Source organism: Trichomonas vaginalis, chromosome V (assembly GCF_026262505.1).
Source record: "Trichomonas vaginalis G3 chromosome V, whole genome shotgun sequence".
NCBI classification, from domain to species: Eukaryota; Parabasalia; order Trichomonadida; family Trichomonadidae; genus Trichomonas; species Trichomonas vaginalis.
Window position 1 is genome coordinate 10,307,236 of NC_067207.1, and position 23,366 is coordinate 10,330,601.

At 35.6% G+C, this 23,366-nt stretch overlaps 19 protein-coding genes and 4 pseudogenes across 23 annotated transcripts, besides 1 other annotated feature; 9 read left to right on the forward strand and 14 right to left on the reverse strand.

Annotated features, from left to right (window-relative positions):
• Positions 1-12,458: part of a mobile genetic element that runs on past the window's edge.
• On the forward strand, positions 41-963 carry TVAGG3_0311420 (annotated as a pseudogene). The gene has a single exon. A coding segment is annotated over exon 1 (923 nt).
• On the forward strand, positions 1,186-1,443 carry TVAGG3_0311430 (uncharacterized protein; the record flags this gene model as incomplete). The annotated part of the gene is made up of 1 exon (XM_051229849.1): positions 1,186-1,443. One exon carries the CDS (start codon positions 1,186-1,188, stop codon positions 1,441-1,443), a length of 258 nt encoding a protein of 85 aa, XP_051099579.1.
• Positions 1,921-2,163, reverse strand: TVAGG3_0311440 (uncharacterized protein; the record flags this gene model as incomplete). The annotated part of the gene is made up of 1 exon (XM_051229850.1): positions 1,921-2,163. A coding segment is annotated over one exon (243 nt), but the record flags the coding sequence as incomplete, so codon positions are not given.
• TVAGG3_0311450 lies at positions 2,196-2,773 on the reverse strand (annotated as a pseudogene). The gene has a single exon. A coding segment is annotated over exon 1 (578 nt).
• On the reverse strand, positions 2,835-3,077 carry TVAGG3_0311460 (uncharacterized protein; the record flags this gene model as incomplete). Its single annotated transcript, XM_051229851.1, has 1 exon — positions 2,835-3,077. The coding sequence occupies one exon, from the start codon at positions 3,075-3,077 to the stop codon at positions 2,835-2,837; it is 243 nt and encodes an 80-aa protein (XP_051099581.1).
• TVAGG3_0311470 (uncharacterized protein) lies at positions 3,103-3,477 on the reverse strand (the record flags this gene model as incomplete). The annotated part of the gene is made up of 1 exon (XM_051229852.1): positions 3,103-3,477. One exon carries the CDS (start codon positions 3,475-3,477, stop codon positions 3,103-3,105), a length of 375 nt encoding a protein of 124 aa, XP_051099582.1.
• TVAGG3_0311480 (uncharacterized protein) lies at positions 3,681-4,265 on the forward strand (the record flags this gene model as incomplete). Its single annotated transcript, XM_051229853.1, has 1 exon — positions 3,681-4,265. One exon carries the CDS (start codon positions 3,681-3,683, stop codon positions 4,263-4,265), a length of 585 nt encoding a protein of 194 aa, XP_051099583.1.
• On the reverse strand, positions 4,294-4,494 carry TVAGG3_0311490 (uncharacterized protein; the record flags this gene model as incomplete). Its single annotated transcript, XM_051229854.1, has 1 exon — positions 4,294-4,494. One exon carries the CDS (start codon positions 4,492-4,494, stop codon positions 4,294-4,296), a length of 201 nt encoding a protein of 66 aa, XP_051099584.1.
• Positions 4,961-5,656, reverse strand: TVAGG3_0311500 (protein of unknown function, DUF4106 family; the record flags this gene model as incomplete). Its single annotated transcript, XM_051229855.1, has 1 exon — positions 4,961-5,656. The coding sequence occupies one exon, from the start codon at positions 5,654-5,656 to the stop codon at positions 4,961-4,963; it is 696 nt and encodes a 231-aa protein (XP_051099585.1).
• On the forward strand, positions 5,873-6,322 carry TVAGG3_0311510 (uncharacterized protein; the record flags this gene model as incomplete). Its single annotated transcript, XM_051229856.1, has 1 exon — positions 5,873-6,322. The coding sequence occupies one exon, from the start codon at positions 5,873-5,875 to the stop codon at positions 6,320-6,322; it is 450 nt and encodes a 149-aa protein (XP_051099586.1).
• TVAGG3_0311520 (protein of unknown function, DUF4108 family) lies at positions 6,367-6,728 on the reverse strand (the record flags this gene model as incomplete). The annotated part of the gene is made up of 1 exon (XM_051229857.1): positions 6,367-6,728. A coding segment is annotated over one exon (362 nt), but the record flags the coding sequence as incomplete, so codon positions are not given.
• TVAGG3_0311530 (Poxvirus D5 protein-like family) lies at positions 6,795-7,145 on the reverse strand (the record flags this gene model as incomplete). Its single annotated transcript, XM_051229858.1, has 1 exon — positions 6,795-7,145. The coding sequence occupies one exon, from the start codon at positions 7,143-7,145 to the stop codon at positions 6,795-6,797; it is 351 nt and encodes a 116-aa protein (XP_051099588.1).
• TVAGG3_0311540 lies at positions 7,276-8,028 on the reverse strand (annotated as a pseudogene). Its single transcript has one exon. A coding segment is annotated over exon 1 (753 nt).
• On the reverse strand, positions 8,058-8,528 carry TVAGG3_0311550 (uncharacterized protein; the record flags this gene model as incomplete). The annotated part of the gene is made up of 1 exon (XM_051229859.1): positions 8,058-8,528. One exon carries the CDS (start codon positions 8,526-8,528, stop codon positions 8,058-8,060), a length of 471 nt encoding a protein of 156 aa, XP_051099589.1.
• Positions 8,861-9,393, reverse strand: TVAGG3_0311560 (annotated as a pseudogene). Its single transcript has one exon. A coding segment is annotated over exon 1 (533 nt).
• On the forward strand, positions 9,457-9,876 carry TVAGG3_0311570 (uncharacterized protein; the record flags this gene model as incomplete). The annotated part of the gene is made up of 1 exon (XM_051229860.1): positions 9,457-9,876. The coding sequence occupies one exon, from the start codon at positions 9,457-9,459 to the stop codon at positions 9,874-9,876; it is 420 nt and encodes a 139-aa protein (XP_051099590.1).
• Positions 9,883-10,401, reverse strand: TVAGG3_0311580 (protein of unknown function, DUF4106 family; the record flags this gene model as incomplete). The annotated part of the gene is made up of 1 exon (XM_051229861.1): positions 9,883-10,401. The coding sequence occupies one exon, from the start codon at positions 10,399-10,401 to the stop codon at positions 9,883-9,885; it is 519 nt and encodes a 172-aa protein (XP_051099591.1).
• On the reverse strand, positions 10,566-11,367 carry TVAGG3_0311590 (uncharacterized protein; the record flags this gene model as incomplete). The annotated part of the gene is made up of 1 exon (XM_051229862.1): positions 10,566-11,367. A coding segment is annotated over one exon (802 nt), but the record flags the coding sequence as incomplete, so codon positions are not given.
• A 678-nt stretch (positions 12,459-13,136) lies between the features above and the next one.
• Positions 13,137-14,852, reverse strand: TVAGG3_0311600 (protein of unknown function, DUF4106 family; the record flags this gene model as incomplete). The annotated part of the gene is made up of 1 exon (XM_001321836.2): positions 13,137-14,852. One exon carries the CDS (start codon positions 14,850-14,852, stop codon positions 13,137-13,139), a length of 1,716 nt encoding a protein of 571 aa, XP_001321871.2.
• A 470-nt stretch (positions 14,853-15,322) lies between these two features.
• On the forward strand, positions 15,323-16,225 carry TVAGG3_0311610 (uncharacterized protein; the record flags this gene model as incomplete). The annotated part of the gene is made up of 1 exon (XM_001321837.1): positions 15,323-16,225. One exon carries the CDS (start codon positions 15,323-15,325, stop codon positions 16,223-16,225), a length of 903 nt encoding a protein of 300 aa, XP_001321872.1.
• A 155-nt stretch (positions 16,226-16,380) lies between these two features.
• Positions 16,381-19,294, forward strand: TVAGG3_0311620 (unfolded protein binding; the record flags this gene model as incomplete). The annotated part of the gene is made up of 1 exon (XM_001321838.2): positions 16,599-18,791. One exon carries the CDS (start codon positions 16,599-16,601, stop codon positions 18,789-18,791), a length of 2,193 nt encoding a protein of 730 aa, XP_001321873.1.
• Positions 19,295-20,795: 1,501 nt separating this feature from the next.
• Positions 20,796-21,215, forward strand: TVAGG3_0311630 (ribonuclease inhibitor domain-containing protein; the record flags this gene model as incomplete). Its single annotated transcript, XM_001321839.1, has 1 exon — positions 20,796-21,215. One exon carries the CDS (start codon positions 20,796-20,798, stop codon positions 21,213-21,215), a length of 420 nt encoding a protein of 139 aa, XP_001321874.1.
• A 114-nt stretch (positions 21,216-21,329) lies between these two features.
• On the forward strand, positions 21,330-22,643 carry TVAGG3_0311640 (regulation of response to stimulus; the record flags this gene model as incomplete). Its single annotated transcript, XM_001321840.1, has 1 exon — positions 21,330-22,643. One exon carries the CDS (start codon positions 21,330-21,332, stop codon positions 22,641-22,643), a length of 1,314 nt encoding a protein of 437 aa, XP_001321875.1.
• Positions 22,644-23,366: the final 723 nt, after the last annotated feature.

Here is a 23,366-nt window from a genome sequence, read left to right on the forward strand (position 1 = left end):
CTTACCATGGTTGAAGATTGTAATTGTCCACAACCACTTCATGTTGAACGAAAGTCTTACAAACCCATTCTTTGGTAAAAGTAAGTGCAACATTGTCAGAGCTGTAAACATTCTTTTCGAGAAAGGTTTGTTGGAACCAATTCCAGATGACAAGCTGACAGAAACTTTTGTACCAAAAGACGAAACAAACTTTTCATTGTTAGCAAGACCAAAAGTTGTTCCAGACAAAGTTCTAGTACAAAAGAAGTACACAGTTCCACAAGGGTTGGTATGTTCGGATACCAACCTGAACCAGAAGAACTTCCAATGAGGTTGCAAGAACTTCAAGATGCTATAAACAAACTTCCATTGAGACATCCAATTGACGTCAAATTGTATTGGAGAGCATCTGAGTTAGGTCAGAAGGTTTTATATGAAACAGGTTGCTTCGACGATGTTTATGAGATAACAGGAGAAGTTTCTCAGAAGATAAGAGACTCACTTGAATTTCCACAAACTGGACCAATTGGTTGCGACAAGTTCGACTCAGATGAAAAGATATACTATGTCGACCTTAACGCTGCATACATGAGGTTTGTCCAATATATTCCGACTGGAATTCCAAACGAAGATGGTGAGTTCCCGGGAAGGAACTATACAGTTGGAAAAGTCATACAACAACTGTATGATATTAGGAAAGCTTCAAACCCCAAACTTGCAATGACACTCAAATTGCTTATGAATTCGACATGGGGATATTCCATTAAGAAACCTCAAGAGATGAAGAGTAAACATTATGAGAAGGTCGACAACTTTGTTGAAAGGTTTTCTCCTTTTGTTTTGAAGTACGAATTCACTCAAGGTCAAAGTGGCTTAGTAACCACATTAAAACCTATTGTCGAACATTGGTCTTACCCTCAGTTCGCAAAAGCAGTCCTTGACGAGTACAACAAATTCTTCTCCGAAGTCAAATCCAAAGTCAAGGTTTACTATGAGAACATTGACGCACTCATGACGAACGAAGAAGGATACAACAAACTCATTGAAATGGGTGTCGGTGAAAAGATGGGTCAATTCAAATTGGACAAATTTTCACCGAAGTTCATGTCCTCTCCAAGCGTAAGTACTGGGGTGTTAAAGAAGATGGTGAAATAGTTAAACATTGCATGAAATAAAAAATTTATTTTTAAAAATGACATTTTTTTAATGGCGTACATCCCTGAGCGCTTCGTCCAGTTCAACCAAATGTTGGTCTCGGACCCAGGCAAGAGATATTCCAAGCCCGAACTCGACCGTCTCTTCAAAGAATGGATTGAAGACTACAGAGGAGACGAGTGGTTGACAATTGAATTTGCTCGGGCTTGGAATTGCTACAGAAGGGTCTTAGACGTGGACCCAAGACTCACGTACAGAGGTTGGGATGTGGTCTTCACATTCCAAAATTGGTACGAATACCAAAAATAAAAACTTAAATTTACTTGGGGTTTCCCCCTAAAATATTTTTTTTACTCTTAGAACCACTCGAGGTTCTCCTTACGGTTGTTGAGCTTGTCACCGTCAATGTGTCTGACCTTCGTCTTCTTGTCTGGATTTGGAACCCATTGAATTGCGACAAGCTTGCCCATGGAGATTGAACCGCGATTCCGAAGGTTAAGGTTCAAGTGTCCCAAGTTGTTGAGGACTGGGGTAAGAACCTTGCCTGTCTCCTTGTTGCGGATTTGGTATGGGTAGGGTTGGGAAATTTCGTAACGTCATCGGCAACAAGGGTTGCCCAAACTTCTCTTCTTCGTGTTTCTCTTCTTCCTCTTCTTCCTCGACAATTCCTTCTTCAATTTGGTACTCACGAAGTACGGTGTTGCATGTTCTGTCCTTTCCGAGTACCTTCCAGATGGCGTCTATCTCTTCGAAGAAACGGTAGATGAGTCTGGCAAGGTCTCGGTTCTCTCTCTCGTAATTGCGCAAGGTTTCCGCGAAATCGTTCAGGCATTTCTCATTGGAAGCTTGGTTCATGAGGACATCGGCTTTGAGATTGGTCATCTCTGTCATAAGACTACTTTGGAGAGTCTTAATGGTGTTTGTCAGATGAGCTTTCAATTGGGCAATTTGAATTTGAATTGGGCGCTTGTCTGGCAACCTTGAAAGGACATCTGCCATTGTGTTCGGCTTCGGTGCTTGTTCGGACATCGAAAAAATGAAGTGGTTTGAGAATGACGGTTTTACTTCAAAAAGCTGGTTATGACAGTTAAGTCATACAACAAGTTTAAAATAATATCTTGCTCTTCTTCTGAACGTTTGTTGTCTCTTCCGATAAAAGTTTCGAACATGAGAACCAAAAAACGTTTTTTGAGGAACCGAAAGAGTTCAGGCAAATTTTCATATTCTGGATATGTTGGGAGCAGTTCAAAACATCTGAGCTGACTTTCGGACAAAATTGGGACAATGTCAGAAAATTCATCTTTGGTCGGACTGCTTGAAGGTAAGTCCCTTACATGTAAGTAGCTCTGGTAAAGTCTTCTCATTTCTGCTAACTTTTGGAGTATAGCTTCGTAGTTTAGAAGTTTTAATTTTAATTGTCTTATTCCTCTCTTCTAAACGGTAAGTATCCATGAGGTCAAGAGTAGCTTTGGTAGCTTTAAGTGGAGCTATCTGTTCTTGACTTGTGCAATTTTGGTTGCAATTGTGGTTTGAGCTCCTTCAAGTTCGCCGTCTATGTCGTTCTCAACGCCTTCAACCATGCTTGAAACTCTTCATCGGTCCATTGAGATTGGTGTGGGACGAATTTAACTTGCTTCATTCAAAAAATGAAAAAAATGTTTTTACTCTAAACGTGCCATGTATATGGCTATAAGTGTTTGTTAAGACTTCTTCTTCACATGAGTCTTTGGCAACTTGAGAGTTCTTGTTGGAGTTGGGTCTGGAATTTCAATTCTCTCTCGAGCGCAACAACAGATGTCAGAATAACATTCCCCACTGTCCTTCTTGCCACCATAAACTGTGTATTGACCGAACTTGCATTTACAGGAAGACCGGTCAATACAAGGTTCACAGTTGAAATAGTTGTACTCATACCTGGTGAGTACGAGTGTGAGTAAAAACATTAAAAAGTGAGTTAAAATGAGATGTTTACTGAACTGGCTGAATGTCGCCTTCTGTAGTTATAAAGAATGGTTGACCAGAGAAGTGAAGGAGAGACTGAATTGCCAATTTCATATGGGGTAGGGGGTTCTCCTTGTTTGGTATTTTTATCCAAGGACGTTTGTTTAGGAACTTAACAAGAGCTTCTCTTTTGGCGTCCTTTATGCCATCGTAGGCTGTCCCGTCTGGTATTTGAATTGGAATTCCAGTCGAAGTCTCGAGCTGAAGTGTAGACCTTCCAGAAATAGTGATGAACTTGACCTTGGGCTTCATTACCTTGCGCAAGTAGTCTTTTACGCAGTCGTTAAGTTCAATGAGGTAAATTGCCTCGTCAAGTCTTTCTTGCATTCCAAGTTCTTCCATCCGACAGGAAAATATTTTCCCGACAAAGGGAAAAATTTTTCCTTCCGACAGGAAGAACTCTTCCAGTTGTCCGTCCGTAAACCATTCAAATTTTCGAAAATTGAGAACTTTTTGGTCGAACTTCAGAAAAAGTTTTTCCTTCCGACAGAAAAAGTTTTTCCTTCCGACAGAAAAAGTTCTTCCATCCGACAGGACACAAACGGATGACTGACGTTCCTCTTCCTGAATGCCTTCCAAAGCCAGAAGAACCGAAAGCTGCAGAACCACAACAGTCTCCTCAGCAACCTCAGTTCCAGCAAGTACCTCCGAATTACTACCAATTTCCACCTCAAGGCTACTACCCACCACAAGGCTTCCCGAACTACCCTCCTCAGCCTCTGCCTTACTTCCCCAACCCTTGGTTGTTCCAGCAAGCTCCACCCCAGCAATTCCAATTCCAATCTCAATCGAAGAGAGACCAAGACTTCGAAGAAGGTCTGAACCGCTTACGCAAAGAGTATGCTACAGCTCCAATGGAAGACGACAGGCTTTCAGTCTCTTCCCTCAAATCGACCGATTCGACTCGTACCACAGATTCGGTTCGTGACCGTGAAGACTACCTCAAGCAGTCTGAGAGACTCTTCATCCTACAACCATTTACAGTTGGAGCTCTCAAGAACATGCGCAATTACGAAGGTCAGACACCAGCTGGAGACCGCAAAACAGACGTACTCGCAAGAGCCGTCCAGCTCGTCAAAACAAAGACGGAGATAGTCGACTTCATACTTGCAGCTTGCCCTTACAAGTAAAAAAATAAACAATTACGAATTAAACTTTTTACTCTTTCTTTTCTGAGTTGTTTAGAGCTGGTTTCTCTTGTAGAAACCTTTCGTACTCTTCCATGGTCATGTAATTGCGAATTTGGTACGCAATTCCAGGTTCGTTGTTTTTGAACCTGATGTATGTAACGCTTCCATCCTCCTCAGGGAAGTAAGCTGCTAACATCTGACCAAGTTTTCTCGGTGACTCGGAGCTCATAAAAATGTCACTTTTTAAACGTTAAGTTTTTAGTCTTAATTTACCCTTTGTTTGTCAAGGTAGTATTGGAGTGCAATTTCTCCAAATTCTCTGTGTCGGAGTTCTTCAGCATTTTCCAAGGTGTACCTGGAGAACTCAAAGAAGTTGTCAAGAACATACTGCCATGCTGCTCTTCTGAGTTCGTCGGTATTTTGGAAGTGTTGCACCTTCGAGTCTTCGGACATGAAAAAAATGACACTTTTTCTATTAAACCGTTTTGGCATTTCTCATGAGTGAGTATAGTTCTGCCGAACCATTGGAAGAGAAGAAGTACCTTGCTGGCAAAAGACAAAAATAGTTGCCTTAGTTGTCATTGCAATTGTACTCGTAATTGAATTCATTGTACTTCTCTTCACGTACATAAAACTCAGCAATGGTATTTGCTTTAAGAAGCTACCATCTTACTAAGACTAAACACTTAGATTTTTCAAGCTTGACTTTTTACAATTTGAACTTTGTTTGCGTAGATATGAATTCTGAAAGAAGTATGAGGGTCTTGTATGACTTTGTACTTCTCCCATAGTTCATGTCTGTCAAACTTACCTGCCATGGACTCTTTCATAAGTTCCATGAAATCGTCTTCGGACAATCCGGGGAAAAGTATTATGTCAGTAAGTATTCTTTTAACATCCTTACTTAAACTCTTTGCTGTCTGTACACAAATGACAACTGAGATGTTAAAGTGTCTGAGCTTCTTAAGAATTCGACACATATCTTGTTCTCTGTTCTTTAACAAAGGATGAGAGGCGAAATCATCTAAGATAAGAAGACATCTATGAGGGTAAGTCTTCCAATCGTAAGATTGCAATTTCTTCGAAATGTATTCTATCTCTTTCTGTTTGTTTCTGAAGTGTTTCTTCTCTAATATTCTCTGCATTTCCTCATTAGGGTCTTTAAACTTAGAATTTATATACTCATTTATAGCATTATACTTCAAAACTCTTCTTTGGTACTTCTTTATCCAATCTAACAACTCAGTATCCTTTATACATACTAACTTAGACTTCTTTATAATATCTTTGAACGAATTGACGGTTTGGTCAAATTGACCAGAAGTCGAACAAATAACAACTAACTCATAGAATGGGTTCTTCTCATCTAGTTCTTGTTGTTGTGCAGCCATTTTAAGATAAGTGAAAGTCTTACCAGACCCAGGTGGTGCAATTAGACCTGTTATACCATTCTGAGCAAATAAGAACTTGTCATGTATAGGCTTTATCTGAGCATTTTCTAACTTCCTCTTGTTCTTGTTTAAAACATTCTCAAATTTCTTGTCAATGTCAGCAAACTTTTTTTCTAACATATTTTTAGAAAAATTAAAATTTTTATCTTTTAGAAAATGTCTAGCGATTTCGCTATCTATATTCGAGACAAACTTTTTGACAGCAAAACATCTGTCGACCATAAAATCTTACATAGTGTAAACAAGAAAGGTGAATTTGTTCTAAAGTTCTGTTTCTGGGAATATGACAAGAACCATAAAACATTACAAAGAGCAGTCTTAAAATTTGTCAATGACAGACTTGTTGACAGAGATGACGCCGATTGGAAAGATGAAGTCCAACAAAAGTTCTTAGAATGCAAAGAAGACACATGCGGTGTTCTTGAAGATGAAATAGAAAACAGAATAGATGAGCTATTAAAGGACAAAGAACTTTTACATAAATATGGTTCTGAGAAATTTGACATATCTCCACCAGAGAAGAAGAAGAAAGAAAAGAAAGAGAAAAAAGTAGAAGAGAAGAAAGAACCTGAACCAGTTCCAGAGAAAAAGAAATTTGACATGTAAAAATAAAATTTTATTTTTAGAACATTTCTGGGTCAATGTCAATGTTCTCTTCCTCTTTAGGAGTAAACACTGGCTTAGACTCTAAAATCTTTTTACCCAATTTACCTTGAACTTCTACAACTTTAGACTCATAATATTCATAGTCGTCTGTCTTCTTTGGTTCATAAGGTATAACAAGTTTGTATGCTTTGCCTTCTTTAAGGTTTGAGAACCTTCTGTCAAAACTTTCTTTGACTGTTAACAAACCTTCTATGTCTAAGTCTTCAAATTTCGCACCATTTTTAGTCACAATAGCAAACTTAACTGGTTCGATGTTCCAAACTTTGCTGAATGAAGACTTTTCAAAATGGTAGAAGTAAACATTCAAATATGTGAATGGGTCTAGTTCTTCTTTAAGTCCTGACATGTACTTGTTTACTGAAATATATTTCGTCATCTTTTCTATCGGATAAAAAAATATTTTTTTTAAAATTTACTCAGAAAAATTTTTCTTTGTATATACACCATTCTGTACGTCTAAAAGACTTTTGACATTTGCCAAGAATGTTCGTTTAGAAGCTGCCATATAACCATATTCTTGACAATATTGTTTATATTCATCATATAAAGACTTTTCATCTAAACACTCAAAGTCGCTTTCTTCTATGAACAGTTCATATACACTCTTGTTTGCTTCTAACAATGTTTGTCTCTCTTCGGTATGTGGAATTTGTCTTGGATTGAACTTAGAAATATCTAATGTCATGAAATATGAGAACAAGTGGTTGTAAAAGTCAGATGTCAAAGTTTCTGCTAAGTCGTCAAAATATTCTGTATCTTGCATATGAGAATCTGACGTTCTGACAACTACATATCTTCTGTCAGAACTTTCTAACTTCATCGGAACAGCATTGTTTGAAACCATAATGAAGTTTGCAACATTTTCACAAACTCTTTGGTCTTTATACTTTCTTTCAACAACTCCAACTTTGTCTGTTATAAGACTCTTCAAAGCATCTGAGTTCAAAACTTTTGTTGTATCTATACTTTGAAGTTCATTGCAAACTATAAGTTTCATATTCTCTATTGAGGAGTTAAACTTGCCACAGATGTTTTCTAAGTTTGTCATATTCGGATTCGAATAACCTTCTAACAGTTTGCATAAGATATCTGTAAAGAATGTGTTCTTACCTGTTCCTTGTTTTCCAATTATAATGAGAGCAGTTTCATTTTTAGCACTTGGATGTTGTAAGATGTTTGCAAACCAACATAAGATATACTCATAAACCTTTTCGTTTCCATTGCATATAATTTCTTTGACATGGTCTAACCAAGCTTCTATAATATTTTCTTTCCATTCTACTTGTTCATATTTATATCCAGTGAAGATAGAATAGAAGTTTGGAGAAGGTGTATAAACTTTATACCTCGAACTGAAAAATCTTCTAACTTTGACAATAAGATATCCCAAGCATCTAACATCTTCATGCCAACTTGTACACTTTTATTTTCTTAAGTTTCTGTCTACATTCTTGTTCTGAAACTATTGTTGCTCTTGGTTTGTTAAAGACAACATCCCATTCTTTCATGACATAACATTCTGGGGCAGAGTCAACATAAATGACTAAACGTTTCAAATTCTCGACTGCTTTGTTATAGTCTCTAAATGGACACATATTTCTGAATGCTTGGAAGTCATAAAAATCTGAAACATCTATTCTGTACATTTTTATAAAAATAAAAAAAATATTATTTTTTATTCTTGACTTTGTTGTTCCATTTGTTGCATTTGTTGTTCTTGAGCTATTTGTTGTTGAAGTTGTTCTTGTAATACAATACTTTCACCAGTTGCATCTTCCAATTCGAAACTTTCTGCCGTCATTGACAAATACATAGGACATAAAAGTTTTACAGGAACAAAGTTTGCGTCAACTAATGTCAACGTTATACTTGCCAAAGTGTTTGAGTTCACTAAGGTTGAAAATTCTGCATTCGAATGAACAATAGGCAAACCAGCAGAGAAAGTATTGTTTATACGCATAAGTATCTTTTGGTCATAATAGTTTCTGTCGACATTCGAATAACACTTTGAACCTAAGTTTGAAACAATATATAAGATTGGTGTGCTTAATGTCAATGGAATAGACATTCCTTGTATGACACCTTTTCCTGTTATAGGAAACTGTTGGTAGTAAAAACCAGAAATAAGTTTTGTATTATAGCTCATATCGTTTATAGTAAACTCAGTCGGACATCCAAACATAATGAAACCTGCTCTAGTTGCAGCACATGTTACACCCGTACTTAAAGTATTAAATAAGTCAACAAAACCTGTTGGTGGTATATCTGAGTAAGTATCTTCAAAGGAGTATTTTTTACCATTCACAACAATAAAGTCTTCTGGTGTCAAAAGAGCAAAACAGGCTTTTAGTCGTCATTGTGTTTAAGGTTAGTTTACAATATCGTCCTTGAGGACTTTGTAAGTTTGTTGTTATAGAATTATATGACTCAGGGTTTTTAGTCGTAATAGTATAAACCATTATGTCTTCTGCCATTTACTTAGCAAATAAATTTTAATGAAATGTTGTGGTCGTCAAATATTTTTATAACGTCTGGGAAACTATATTTTAAGTTCAACGTTTCACCTCCTTTCATACGTATATCTTGTCAATGACATTATATGAAACACCACAGCAACCAATGTCGGGTTCTATTTCTTTGATGTTTATATCGTCTGCCTCTGTCAAAAGTTTCAATAGTTCTTTCAAAACTTCATGAGGTGCAATGACATATGAGTTCACTTTTACAGGGTTGTGTTCGACCAAGTTTAACATTATACTTAAAGCTTGACAAATCTTCTCCTGAGTTTGAAGTTTGTCTTTCAGTTGTTGGTAGTCATTTCGAATATCTGCAACAGAACTTAAGTCTCTGTTAACATCAGGATATGTTGGTTCTTTTACAGGAACAATTGTTATACCATCTTCGTCTTCGTATGGTTTCCCCACTTCAACATCTCTGTCTTTGACATTGACAATAACACTTTGACTGTTTGTTTGAGTTGGTGAATTTAACTTCACATCTGCCACTGCCATTAAACCTTTTGAAACACTTACGCTTCTATTTTTCGGAAATGACATTTTACTTAGAATAAAAAGATGGACGTATTCGGATATCTTATTGAATTGAAGCAGAACAAAGTTTATACTCACAAACAATACAAATACATTGACAGAATAGTTCTTTACACAAACAATGGAAAATGTTATAGAATAGCAGTTTTTGCTGACCCTAAATATTTTCATAAAGCAAAGAAAGTTGGTATAACTGAAATGGTGAAAGTTCTTGAAGCAGACAAAAATATAACTTCAAAACTTACAGATATTTCTAAAGGTAAGTTTATCTTACAATATTATGTCAAAACTGGCGTACTGTCAATATTTGACGGAGAGAAGTCAGTTCAAGAACAACTTACTGACCTGCTGCCAAAATCTGCTCGATGGAAGCTGTCGTTATGCCAATCTGAGGAGCCCCAGCAGGTTTCATCGAACGAATCTTCAAAAGAGCATCTTCCGTGAAAAGTGCTATTGGTTTTGTAAACTTCTTTGCTCACCAGTATATTGTATTTGAACTGTACCAACAGTTGAAATACCACCCATAAAGTCTTCTGAGTCAGCAAATGGAATGCCAAGCCAAAAGTTTGAACGGTCTCCATTTGTATATTGAGTTTTTTGACCTCCTGTATGAGTCCATACTTTCACATATGGCATAATAGAACTTTGCATTTCAGGGTTAATAGTTGTTGTGAAGTTGTTGTTAAAGTTCATAGCATCTAATGTCAAGTTGTATGACCTCATATCCTCAACTGTAGAATATTCTTCTCTTGGATAATATTTGCCATCTATGTTTATATGATATTTAATACCAGGGTTGTAGAAACAAGAATAGTCATTTATAGTTCGTCTGAACAGTACAAACATAGTATCTGCATGTTTCATTGCAGTTGTTAAAGCAATATCTGTTCTTGCACCTGCGGCTCCTGGATTTTGGTTTCCAACTTCACCTGCAAAGTCTTTGACAGATATTTGGTGTATAGGGAACATAAGTGGAACTGCAATATATTTGGCAGCTAAAGCATTTGAAATATCTGGGTCCAACATATAGACTGCAAGTCTGCTTTCTATTCTCTTGCATTCAAATTTTTCGCATGTGAACTTAACTGGGTCCCAAGCAGTATTGTTGTCTGCTGTTCCTGAGAAGTAGTAGTTTACTTCAGTGTTGAGGTTTGAGAAACCAAAGTCTAAGTCAACTTTCTCTTTGCACCATTTTCCAAATGGTATGCTGGCAGCTCCACCAGCTGTATCTGTAATAGTGAATGGGTCTTGTGTTGGTGCAATGACTAAGTTATTTTTGCTTGGAGTAAGTTCAATAGAAATTTTTCCTGCCCAGTTTGGCAAGTATCTTAAAAACCTGAAGATGAGGAAAGATGACAAAGGAACTCTAAGTTTCAGTTTTACTTTGGTTACTGCTGCTGCAGTTTGTCCAGAAAGGTTAACATAAACGCCTGGAACGTTAGGGTCAAGTCTTCTTATTTTCTCAATAGTTGCATACTGGTCTGTTTGTTCTCTAGCTTGTGGTTGTACTGAGTTTCTCAAAGCGAACCATTCATAGTTTGCCCATGTTACTGTTTGAACTAAGTCAGAGTTAGAATATATCTTATATCCCATGAAAACTTCTGGAGCATATTGGTATCCGACATAGAAAATTCCATTGCAACCTTTCTTGTCAGACAACTTGGCAGAAGGTTTTATTTCAATGTCTTGTTCCACGTATAAGAATGAGTTGTCAATAGAAATAATATGAAACCTGTCGCAAGCAATATCTACTGTTGTTGAAGAACCTTCTCCAAACTCACCTACGTTTCCATAAGAAACAGCAGTTGTATATTCGTAAGTTCCAGGAACTATTTCTGACCTTCTAATGGCATTGTCGCATTCATTATACCATTCGGAAACATTTCCGTTCATGGCATCCAAAACTGTTGGCGTTATATTCTGAGCGGCGTACATTTCATATGGGTAAAAATATAGAATAGTTGGATTTATATGTCATAATAGAACCCACTCGGACCAAGCTTTACTTTCTTCCTGACTGAGTTTTTAACTGAATCTTTAACTCTTCTTTTTCCTTCATTGCCACTACTTTCACTAGATGAAGTTACTTCTTCACTACTTTCACTTTGTTCTACTCTTCTCTTCTTCTTTGGTGTCGCTTTTGGTAACTTGCCCTCTGCTTCAAGGTGTAGCATCTTTGCCTCATGTTCACCTAGTATATTGTAAATTTCCCATGTCCTTTTTGCCTTTGGGCTCTGGTCGCCCATCTCAGGTAACCTATATCCTAGAAAGATTTTGTCATAGTTTGTATTTGAGTCTTCGCTTATTGTTTGCATGACTCTTTCCTGAGTTTCCGGTTCAAGCTCTTCAAACAGAGCTTGTCCATATGGAATAAGCTCGTTTCCAAATATATGTTTTTGTAGCCATTCTGGTTTTCTTTCCATGTAACCAATAATATCTTTTGTGAATGGGAAAGCTTTTACCCAACGTTTCAGTCTTGCGTCATTTATTTCTGTAGTTGGTTTTATTTTGTCATGGAACATGTTTTTCAATACTAACATTTCATTTGGTACTGTCCATTTGAGTTTTCTTAAATATTCATCCCTTCTCAGTTCATTGTCTGCAAAGTAAGTTTTTATGACATTTTGCAAACTTTCGTTTGCAAGGTCATGTACAATAGGTTCTCTTCCTTCTCTCTCCCTAACTTTCTTTCTAAACTCTTCACCAAATATACCATCTCTATGGTTCTGTGTAGTTCTTTGAGATAAATGTTCTAGAACGTCAGGTGTTATATTTCCCTCAGCCATGTTCATTTCATACTGGTCCAAAATATCTGCATCTTTCATATCTTTCAATGGCATTAAAGCCGCGCTGAAAATACCCGTTATATCTGGTTCACCATTCACTTCCATTGCGTCTACAACTTCTTGGAATTGAGGTTGTAAGTTTATGAACCACCTATCCGGATTAGCTTTATGACCCCATCTCATTGTAGTTCCATAGTCTGCAGAAACAAAAGTAGGTTTGTTTCCATATTGGTTAGGTTCTGAATGAACTTTAAACAATGTTTCATTTCTATATGTTTTGTTGAAATTTAACCTTTTATTTTCACCGAGTTCAGCCAAAGATTGAACGTTATATGGTCGTAAGTAAAAAGGATTATTGTATTTGCGTACATTTTCTTTCAGTACTTCCATTCTATGCTGAATATTTTCATCTGATGTTGGAGTCTTTTGTATGTCGGTGAACATTTTTCGATATTCTTCTACTATGTCAGCCGAATTTTTCTTAGACTCTTGGAAAGATTCCATATTCACCTCATACTCTTGTTGAGGGTCAAGATTTTTCGGCTGTTCCAAATCTTCATCTAGTTCTGTGAAGTTAGTTTCCAAAGGAGGGACTTGTTCGTTTCCTTCAGGCTCTTCTAGCTGTTGTTGCTGAACTATTTCTTCCATGTCTGGTTGTATCTGAACTTCTTCCTGTTGAGTTTCTTGTACCTCATCTGCTGGCATTTCATATATTCCGAGACCGTTTTTAACAAGTTCCCTATCTAAGTCATCCGGACTCATAAACCTTTCTTCTTTCGTTCCGTCTCTATTTTTTACGCGTTTCATGAAGAGAGTTGAATTATCATTTAGCTCTGACATCAAATATCTCGGAGTAAATTCATCCATGTCATTTGGATGATATGCTATTAAATCATATCCTTTTGCGAGCTTGTATTTTCAAGGTTTGAGATTATATCCGATTTGATGCTGAACCATAAAGCTAAATAGGTTCGGGTCAGTATTTCCTTCCTTGAACTTTCTAATAGCTTTTTTATATCTGTCACTAAAGTCAAGAGTATCTGGGTAACCATAATCTTCCTTAAGCATTTTTAAGAATTCTTGGTTTCCTTTTTCTCTACTTCTTTTATGTCTTTGCTCTGTTTGTGGTTGTTGTGCTGGATTTTGAACTGTTGGTTGTTGTGCTGGATTTTGAACTGTTGGTTGTTGTGCTGGATTTTGAACTGTTGGTTGCTGTGCTGGATTTTGAACTGTTGGTTGCTGTGCTGGATTTTGAACTGTTGGTTGCTGTGCTGGATTTTGAACTGTTGGTTGCTGTGCTGGATTTTGAACTGTTGGTTGTTGTGTTGGTTGTTGTTGTGGTGCTGGATTTTGAACTGTTGGTTGTTGTTGTGGTGCATGCCTGTGTCTGTGTCCATGTGACGATGTAAATGTTTTAGGTAGTCCTGGTGCAGGTGCTTCTCTTGGAGGGTTTGGTGGTATATAAGTTCCACCAGCTGGCACATATGTTCCATCTGCAGCATAATGTCCTACCTGACTTTTCGTTTTTAAGAAAGCATTTACTAGGTCTGTTTTGGTCTGTTGTAACTCTTTTTCTTGACTTTCCACAACAGTTGCTCTAACGGCGTCATAGGCACTTTGAACTGCCTGTCTCGTTGCTGCATCTGTTATTTTCGTCATATTTTGTGCTACTTCTCTTAACTCTTTGTCGAAACCTTCAGACTTCAGTTTCTTTCCAGATGAGAAGTCGTTCACTAGTTTCACCTTACTATGAAGAGCTTCGAAGGCATTCTTAAAGTCAGCATTCATTAAAGCTTCATTTGAACTGTCTGCATCCGCTTGTATTTTTGTCCTTATTGACCCTATAAGTTGGGCTGCTTTAGCGTTGGCTTGGGCATCTAACCAGTCATTATTAGCTTTTATAATATCTGCGCTTTTCATTGCCTTTTGCATGGCTGCGTCGTTATTTTTACTTTCTTGTGCTAAGTTTTCATACTGTACGGTTTGGTTTTGCAACTGTAAAAGTTTTTCTGCCTTTACATTTGCTTCAACTTCTTTTTTATACTCATCGCTATCCATATATGTCTTCAGGGCTTTTTGTTTTATCTCTTCATCTTTCAGTACTTTATATTGAGTAGTATGGTTTTTCAAATTTATAACATCTTGTTCCATTTTTGCTACTTCTGCTGCTTTTTCTGACACTTTTTTCGCATATTCCTCTGTACTTAGTTCTTTCAGTTGTTCTTCTTTCTTCTTTTTCTCTACGTTTAACTCATTGAGTTTCTTTGTGTGTCTGTCATATTCTAGTTTCTTTTCGTTTTCACTTATTTGTTTCTGTATGTCTATGTTTGACTTTTTGACATCTGTTATTTGATTTTTGAGTGAACTCAAATTCATTTGACTTTGAGGGTTATAAGCTGTTCCGTCTGCAGCTCCACCATAGCCTGCCATTTTCGCTAAAAGTGCCGCTCTTAAACCTCCACTCTGTGCACCAATAACTCGGTTTAAAAGCATAGGGTTGCTTGACATTTGTTGCAACATAGTGGGGTCATTCATCATTTGTTGTTGCAACTGTTGTTGTGGTGTCAGTTTTACTATTGGATGTTTCAATGCTCCCTTCCTCTTACGTATATTCTTACGTAGCTTACGTGGCATTTTAAGTGAAGTTAAAAAGCGGTTTTTGACAGATGTTTATATGACACTTTTTGTTCAGCACAAAAAACTACTCGGTCAAAGTGTTGCCAGTTTTGTAAAATAACCGTCTTATCTCATTCTATAATGGGGAAAAGGCTTCTCAAAGTATACTTCCTTGGAACGCCTGTAACTTTTCCTGTAGCGAGGATAGACCCTTACTTGTCCGGACAAAGTTATACTATTTTGAGTGCTCTACAAAAAAGTCAACGGCGACGACTCTCAAAAACCGTTGTGTAAAAAGTTTTACCGTTGGACAAAAAAGTATATATAGAAAACAAAAAACGTTTATAGTTCATTCAATATTTGAGATAACCGTTTTCCAACGGTAACTATTAAATAAAATAAAAAAATAGAGGGGGTTACCGTTGACGAAAACGGTTTATCTCAAATATTTAAATATCTGTCTTTTTTGGTCAGTTCATTTTTATCTAATGGAAGCCAACGCTGTTAACCACAATTCAAACATTAACAATTCTCAACCGCTAACCAAAGCCAAAGCCCCACAACCTCCAAGAACCGGCACAGCGGTTAGAATAACCACCAAAAAGTCTAACAGCGAATTAAGAGAAATTCTTCAACAAATTTGCTCTAAATATCTCAAAGACGCCGAAGAAAACACACAATCAGACGCTACATACAATACTCAGTTCTGTGAAGTTCTGAACAAAGCAATTACTAGTTCAATTGAACTTACTAAGACAATTCCAAGTCCAATTGAGCTTAGCGATGTCTTAGTTCAGTATTTTCCAACATTTACTAAGCTTATAATGTTGAGAACTTTATACCAAGTTCGTCAAAATCTTCCTCGTTACATCCAACGGTCATTCGACACGAGAATTGCCGAATTCCAAGTCTTTAGTTACGGATATGACGAAGATGAATACGTTGACGAGTTCGGAGACAACCGTACAAAATGGTTTGAATGTTATACGACAACACAATTTGAATTCGACTTTCTCGAATTCAACGCAGCAACCATTCATATCATTGCTCTTTACCTTTCCGAACAACAACAAGACCTCGCAGATGGAGATGTTGTTACTGTCGTCATGAAAACTCCTGAACAATTCGGAAAAAAGAAGTCTCTAATTGCCAAATTCGTTCCAGGACATCAGCTTTTCCAACGCACAGAAGTCTTCTGTATTCCTGGAACTAAGTTCTTTGTCAGGAGCGAACTCAAAGAAAGATATAATGTGTCATTCAATTACACATTATATAATGTTTTCGACCCAGAAGAAGGCTTCTTCCCAGAAGCAATGGAGGAGGAAGAAGAGGAGGAGGAAATACAAGACTCTATCCAAGAAGAGTCCTCTGAATTCACACCAGAAGACTAACAATTTTCCGAATAAAAACTTCATTTATACTAAACATCTTCGGGGCTAGAGGGCGCAACGCGCCTGGAAGCCCCACTTACCTGACCTAACTCCATACTTTAATAAGAATTATATTGTAATTGAAATAAAATTTTAGTCAAAAATGAATTAATAGTGTCATTGCTTGCAAGAGAAACAGATAATATCTATTTATAACTACCCACTTATTGCGTTGTTTTTATTAGAATTTTTCGTTTCTTCATTTTTGTCTACCTAATTTTTTCCAACGATTTTTTCTGAAATAAATATTTGTATTTATTTCATATTATGCACAAATATTCATAAAAATTTTGAATAAGACAGGTGGTGGAAAAAATCCAACAAAATTTTATTTATGAATAGATACTATCTTGGCATTGATCTAGGTACAACATACTGTTGCATCTATTACTATGATGAGAAAAAACATGTAGCAGAAGCAATTAAAGATCAAGATTCTTCACAAATTGCATCTTATGTTAGCTATAACAAAGATGATGTTGTTTATGGTTCAGTAGCCCAAAACCAAGTTATGAACAATCCAGAAAACACAGTTTACGACTCTAAAAGAATGATTGGCAAGAAATTTAGTAACCCAGATTTCCAAATAGATAGGCAAAACTGGCCCTTCAATACATCACAAGCCGATGATGATTCAATTCGTATTAATGTTAGTGCTCGTGGCAAAAAATTAAATCTTAGACCAGAAGAAGTCTCAGGAAACATCCTTAGATACTTAAAAGCGACGGCCGAAAAGGTAATTGGTGAATGTTCTGATGTTGTTATTACAATTCCTGCTTCTTTTGATGAAATTCAGAGAGAAAAGACAATTTTCGCCGCAAAAGAGATCGCTGGCTTCAAGAATGTTGCTCTTCTTGATGAACCATCAGCTGCTGCTTTAGAATACGCCCAAAACCTTCCTCCAAACTCCGAAGAAAAAGTTTTAATTTTCGATTTCGGAGGCGGCACATTAGATATTTCTATTGTAGAGATAAGCAGGAACAAATGCAAAGTACTCAAAACGAAGGGCAATCCGCACTTCGGAGGCCAAGATATTGACAAAATCCTTGTTGACAAATTCAAAGCTGATTTCGAGAAGAAGAACAGAGTAACTATCGACCCATATACACTACAAGGCCAAAGAGCATTGCTAAGCCTCAAAATGGAGTGCGAGCAACTGAAAAAGAATTTATCCCAAAAATTGAGATGCGAAATCAAACATCCTAAGCTTTTCAATGGATACGATCTCGAGGGAACTCTCTCCAGGAAGCAATTCGAGATCTGCATCGGTAATATTTTAACTGAATCTTTGAATATGGTCATAGAAACGATCAAAGAAGTCAATCTTACTCGTGATAACATTTCACAGATCATATTAGTTGGAGGTTCATCACAAATCCCTGCTGTTGCAGATAATCTTAAGAATTATTTCAAGATTTCGCCAATAAACTCAATACAACCACTGGAAGCTGTTGCAAAAGGTGCCTGTTTGCAATGCTTCAACATCCATAAGGCCCATGGTTTCGATCCAAATTTCTCAGAAACAGGAATCGAAGAAATTGATCCGAATGATTCATCCGCAACGATGTCTTCCGATTCAACTCCTCCTCCTATTCAGCGGAAAAAGACATTTACTTCTCCTGTCTTGGCTGATAATCCAGAACCAGAAGCACCAAAACCGAAACCACAACCACAAAATAAAACAAAGAGTTCTGATTCAGAAGACATTGAAGAAAATCCATCAACACAAAGAAGAACTAGACGTAGAAATTGGAATGAAAGTTCCTCAGATTCAGGCGAAGAACATCCAAAACCAAAACCAAAACCGAAGCCAATATCTGAATCAGATTCAGATGAAGTTGAAAAACCAAAGCCGGCACCACCAAGTATTCAAGGACATCAAATCAAACTTGTTGAAAAAGTCAATTTGTCATTTGGTGTCAGAATTCAAGATGACAAGTTTTCGAAGATCATTGACAGCGGAATGAAAATTCCAGCGAAGAATTCGAGAACATTTACGACAACTGTTGATTACCAGGAATATATTGATGTCGCAATTTTCCAGGGTGAAAGTGAAAATGCTCTTGAAAACAGATTCATCGGAATGATCACAATTAACGATATTCCAAAGAGAAAGAAAGGAGAAGTTGATGCAATTCTTGAGTTATCAATCGATAGAAGTGGAATTTTAACACTCAATGCTTCGATTGATAACAAGAAAGTTCAATACGTTTTCAACAAAGAACTCGGTGCAAATGAACAAGAAATGTCGGAAATCAGATCAAATCTCGAAGTCATTAGAGATCCAATGGAAGAATTCAACAGGCTTTCATCAAGAATCACTGGTTTAAATGAGAAATTAAGGGCGAAATACAGAAAAGAAAGAAACAACCCACAATGTATCAAACTAAGAAAGAGAGTTGAAGAATTACTTGATAATATTCAGTTTGATGAAGCTCCTTCTCAGGATGAAATAAAACAATTGGTCCAACAAATGCAAGAGGCAATTCGCGATATCTACACAGCTTTCCCTAATATCGATGAATAAATATCTTAATGTTTTATTATATGAAATTTTATTTTATATATATATATTAATCTATAATGTCTTACATAACAACATCTCTTCCCTTCTCCATCAAAAATTGTCAAAGTTAAAACTTGTAAACCCTTCAGTTCCCTCAAATTTTGAAATACAGAGGCGATGAATATCAAGTTTTGGCTAAAATATCATATACCTTATCAAGTAGATTTCCCTTGAAATTTGCAAAAAAGTTTCCGAGGCTAACCTCATTTTCCTTTTAATTTTTTCTGCGAAGTATTAACATATGTTTATTGAATCATCTATTATTTCATTATTATTGATTAGATGAACAACTCTAGAATTATCAATTTAATAAAATGGTCGAATAGAATGGCCAAATTAATTTTTCGCCTTGATTAATTCAAAAATGTCACTTTTTTAAAAAGCAAAAAATTGCTTCTAGAAAGATCTCTGATAAATCTAAATAATGGTGTCATATTATGAAGGTTTTTTGGCTACATTGAGATTACAAACAATCCATTTAACTATTTTAGGTTTATCATGCTTTTGAATTAGGTAAGTTATGGAAAATGATTCAAAATGTTTCTTAATTCAATTTAGGATAAAAAAAAACTTATTAAAAATTTGCGATAAAGCAGATAAAACAATTGACCCTGCGTATAAGCATCTCATAATTCCAACTTTAATCGAATAATTCCCATCAATGATATCAATCTAATCTTATTTCAATTGAAATTTTTAAATTTTAAACGGTTACGAATTTTTAGTTTTTAAAAAAAATTCAAAGAATTGACAATTGGATAGCACAAATTTAATTCTCTAGACAAAGTATTATTGTTTATATATTCAAAACATTATCCTTAGTTTAGATATGTTGGTCAAAAATTTTGGTGTTATTTTTTGTGTTTAAGCATAAAGTATGTATTTACTTATGAAAGATAAGCATTTTATTGATTATCATAAAGATACACCATAACAAATTGAAAAAATTTTAAAAAAAGTGTATTTTAGTGGGTATTATTCTGGATAATGCCAATTTTTGCACGACTTAATATTAACCATATCAATAGACGACTCAATGTAAAAATTTAGATATTATTTTTTTCATTATTCAAACTTTGATAAATTTTAGTATAATGAATGATTTTGTTTCGTGTATGATACAGAAATGAAAAGCTTAATTAATATTGTTTTGCATTTTTTCAAGAATGTTAGAGTACATCTACATTAAAAAATCGGATTCGAATTGCGATACTGCATCAAATTGATGCACATCTGATAGGGATCTCAAAAGAGTAGAGTTAATTTTTTTGTGTTTTTTTAAGTTTTGGGCCTTAGTAAAACACCATCTTGAGCAATATTTTTGGGACGACGATAGGCCTTATTTGGCCTTACAGTGGACCCTTAAAGGGAATAACCTATAGTGATGAAAATCGGTTACTTTTCTCAACAAAGAATGAAATTAACATTGACCTCAATGTTAATTGTGAGAGAATATATGGCGTTTCTGATGGAGGTAAATGTCCTTCATTTGCATTACAAGGGAGTCAAAGCACCCTTGAAACATTTACGATTCCATCTGGATCAAAATTAACAACAATTGATGACTGTGCATTCTATAAATGTTCTAAACTTTCATCAATTGATTTTACAAATTGTCCAAAATTAACGTCAATTGGCAAAAATTCGTTTTCAGGATGTACATCTTTATCAAATATTATTTTGCCAATAAATTTAAATTACATTGGAATCAATGCTTTTGCTCTTTCAAATATCAAAACAGTTTCAATTCCAAAAACTGTTACTGAGCTAGCAAATTCTTGTTTTTCCAGTATAACTACATTAGAAAGTGTTGTAATCCCAGAAGATTCTGTATTACAAAGAATTGGAGATCAGTGTTTTTCTGGTTCAAAAGTAACTTCAATTTTTATCCCAAAAACTTTAACTTCTTTCGCAGCAAATGCATTTGAATATTCAATAACTTTGAGAGAAATAACATGTGACCCAATGAACCCAACTTTTACCGCTGTAGATGATGTTTTATATAATATAGATAAGACTTCCATTATCAGATTCCCAGCGAACAAAAGTACTACATTTGCTATTCCAGAGTCAGTAAAAGTCATTGAATATTGCGGTTTCATAAGCTGTTTGATTGAATCGATTCAATTTCCATCAAACTTGATGACCCTTGGTGGATGGTCTTTTTCAAGGACTAATCTAAGATCAGTTACCATTCCAGATTCTGTCACACAAATATCTAGCGGTGTTTTTGCTCATTGCAAATTCCTGAATGAACTTGTTTTTGGCAAAGGAATGATTTTTGTTCCAGGTTATATTGCCTATAAATCTTCTATTCCTTCAGTAACTATTCCGGAAGGATATGTAAATATTGGCGGATATGCTTTCGATGAATGCCCAAATTGAAAGAGTATAGTTTTACCTTCAACGATAAAGGATTTAGGTGGATCAGCATTTCCAACTACTGTTGAAGTAACTTTTACTCCAGGAGCCCAACTTTCCATTGACGATCAAAGTATAATGTATAATAAAGACAAAACAAGGCTAATCATGTGCTTAAAAAAGAGTGATACTTATAATATTCCAGAATCAGTCCAATATATCAAAGAAAATGCATTCAAAGGAAATACTATATTAACTAAAGTTGTTTTTCAATCAAATTCAAACTTGAAAGAAATCGGAAAGTCTGCGTTTGAAGATTGCAGTTTGTTGTCAAATATTAATATCCCAATATCCACTATTAATTTCCTCGATAAAGCATTTTCTAAATGCCGCGCGATCAAAACGGTTTTCTTTGGAAATAAATTAGAAAAGATAGAAGCAAACTGCTTTTATTTATGCACATCTCTTCAATCAATAAGCTTCAATCCTTGCGATAAAAACGCTAGTATAAATGCAAATGCTTTCCAAGGATGCTCCAGCATAACATCATTGACATTAGCTGAAGGAATTTATAGCATTGATATGTATTGTTTCGCAGATTGCACAAAATTAGAATCTGTAAATCTTCCATCTTCATTGGTTTATATTGGAATTTATGCATTTGCCAATACAGCTGTTGAAACGGTCACATTTGCAGCTTCGAGCTCAATGACAAATATAAGTCAATATTCCTTCTCAGGAATGAAGAAACTTCGTGATATCCAAAACATTCCATCCACGATTGTCGAGATTGGCTCAAATGCGTTCGAATTAACAATGATTTCTTCATTTACAGTTCCAATGTCAACAGTCAATCTATCAGACAGTGTCTTTCGTGGATGCTCATCCATGACTGTTTTTACGATTCCATCAGACTGTGCATTACAGAATATTGGCTATTTCATCTTTGATGGTTGTTTATCATTACAACGAATTGAGTGTATCAACAGCGAATATTTTGTGGTTGACAATGGTGGTCTTTTCAATAAAGAGAGGACATCATTGATTTGTTTTCCGCCAGCTTCACCAATCAATTTCTTCAGTTTCTCACAGAATGTTAGGAGTATTGCGCCAAGTGCTTTCTACAGCTGCAAGAATCTCCAAGGTGTTTTGATCCCAGATAACTCTATCTCCAGTATCGGCCACTCCGCGTTTGCACACTGCACATCACTGAAGTACATCAATATTCCTCTTTGTGTCAAGACTATTGAATCTTCTGTTTTCATCGGATGCAGTAATCTTCGCTGCGGCATTATTGTTCAAAATACATCAGTCTCATTCCGACAATCTTTGATTGAATCTAGTTTTCTCAGTCCTACCGTTCTCAAAGATTGCGCATTGATCACATGTAAAAACGATTTTTTCAAATCATTAATTCCTAACTCTTTTCTTTATGTCTTTATTATAATGTAATCTAAAATTTGATATGATTATAATTGTCACTGTAGAATATATAGAACATAGTATGAACAACATACCTATCCATATAATGTTCCTGCTAAATTCATTTTTGCTGGAGATAACAGCTCAACAAAGTTGAGATTTTGCAAAAATTAGCCATTTTCATTTTTTGGAAAAATGCATAGAAAATAGCATAATGAATAATAGTAAACGAAAAATGATATCAGGATGAAACATTCTACTTTAGAAGTTCTATCAAATGTTGCAGACAGAATTAGAAAATAAAGAATTTTTTGAGGAAATCGAAATTGCATTTTGGCCAATTTTCGTGACCCGGCATTTTCATATTGTATGAGAAGTACAATATCATATTATCTTTCATATTGCACCAATAAAATGAATCTCGTTTCTTTCACCATAGTGAAACTCTATTTGCAAAAAAATTAAAAAAATGAACATGATAAAAGAAATAAGAGATTATCTACATAGATTTACTTACTATAATAACAAGGAATAGATAATATAAAAGTTAAGAAAGAACTATATATAAAATACACTTGTTTGGATATCATAGATGCTTCCAATATTAATTTTGTCTCATGTCACTTTGGTCATGCGAGTGAGACCCCATCCTTAAGGTATGAATTTTTTGTTTGAACAATTTGGCCTTTGCTAGAAAAATATAGTGAACCTCCGTTATGTGATCCAGAAGAACATGATTCGAATTTGTTTTGC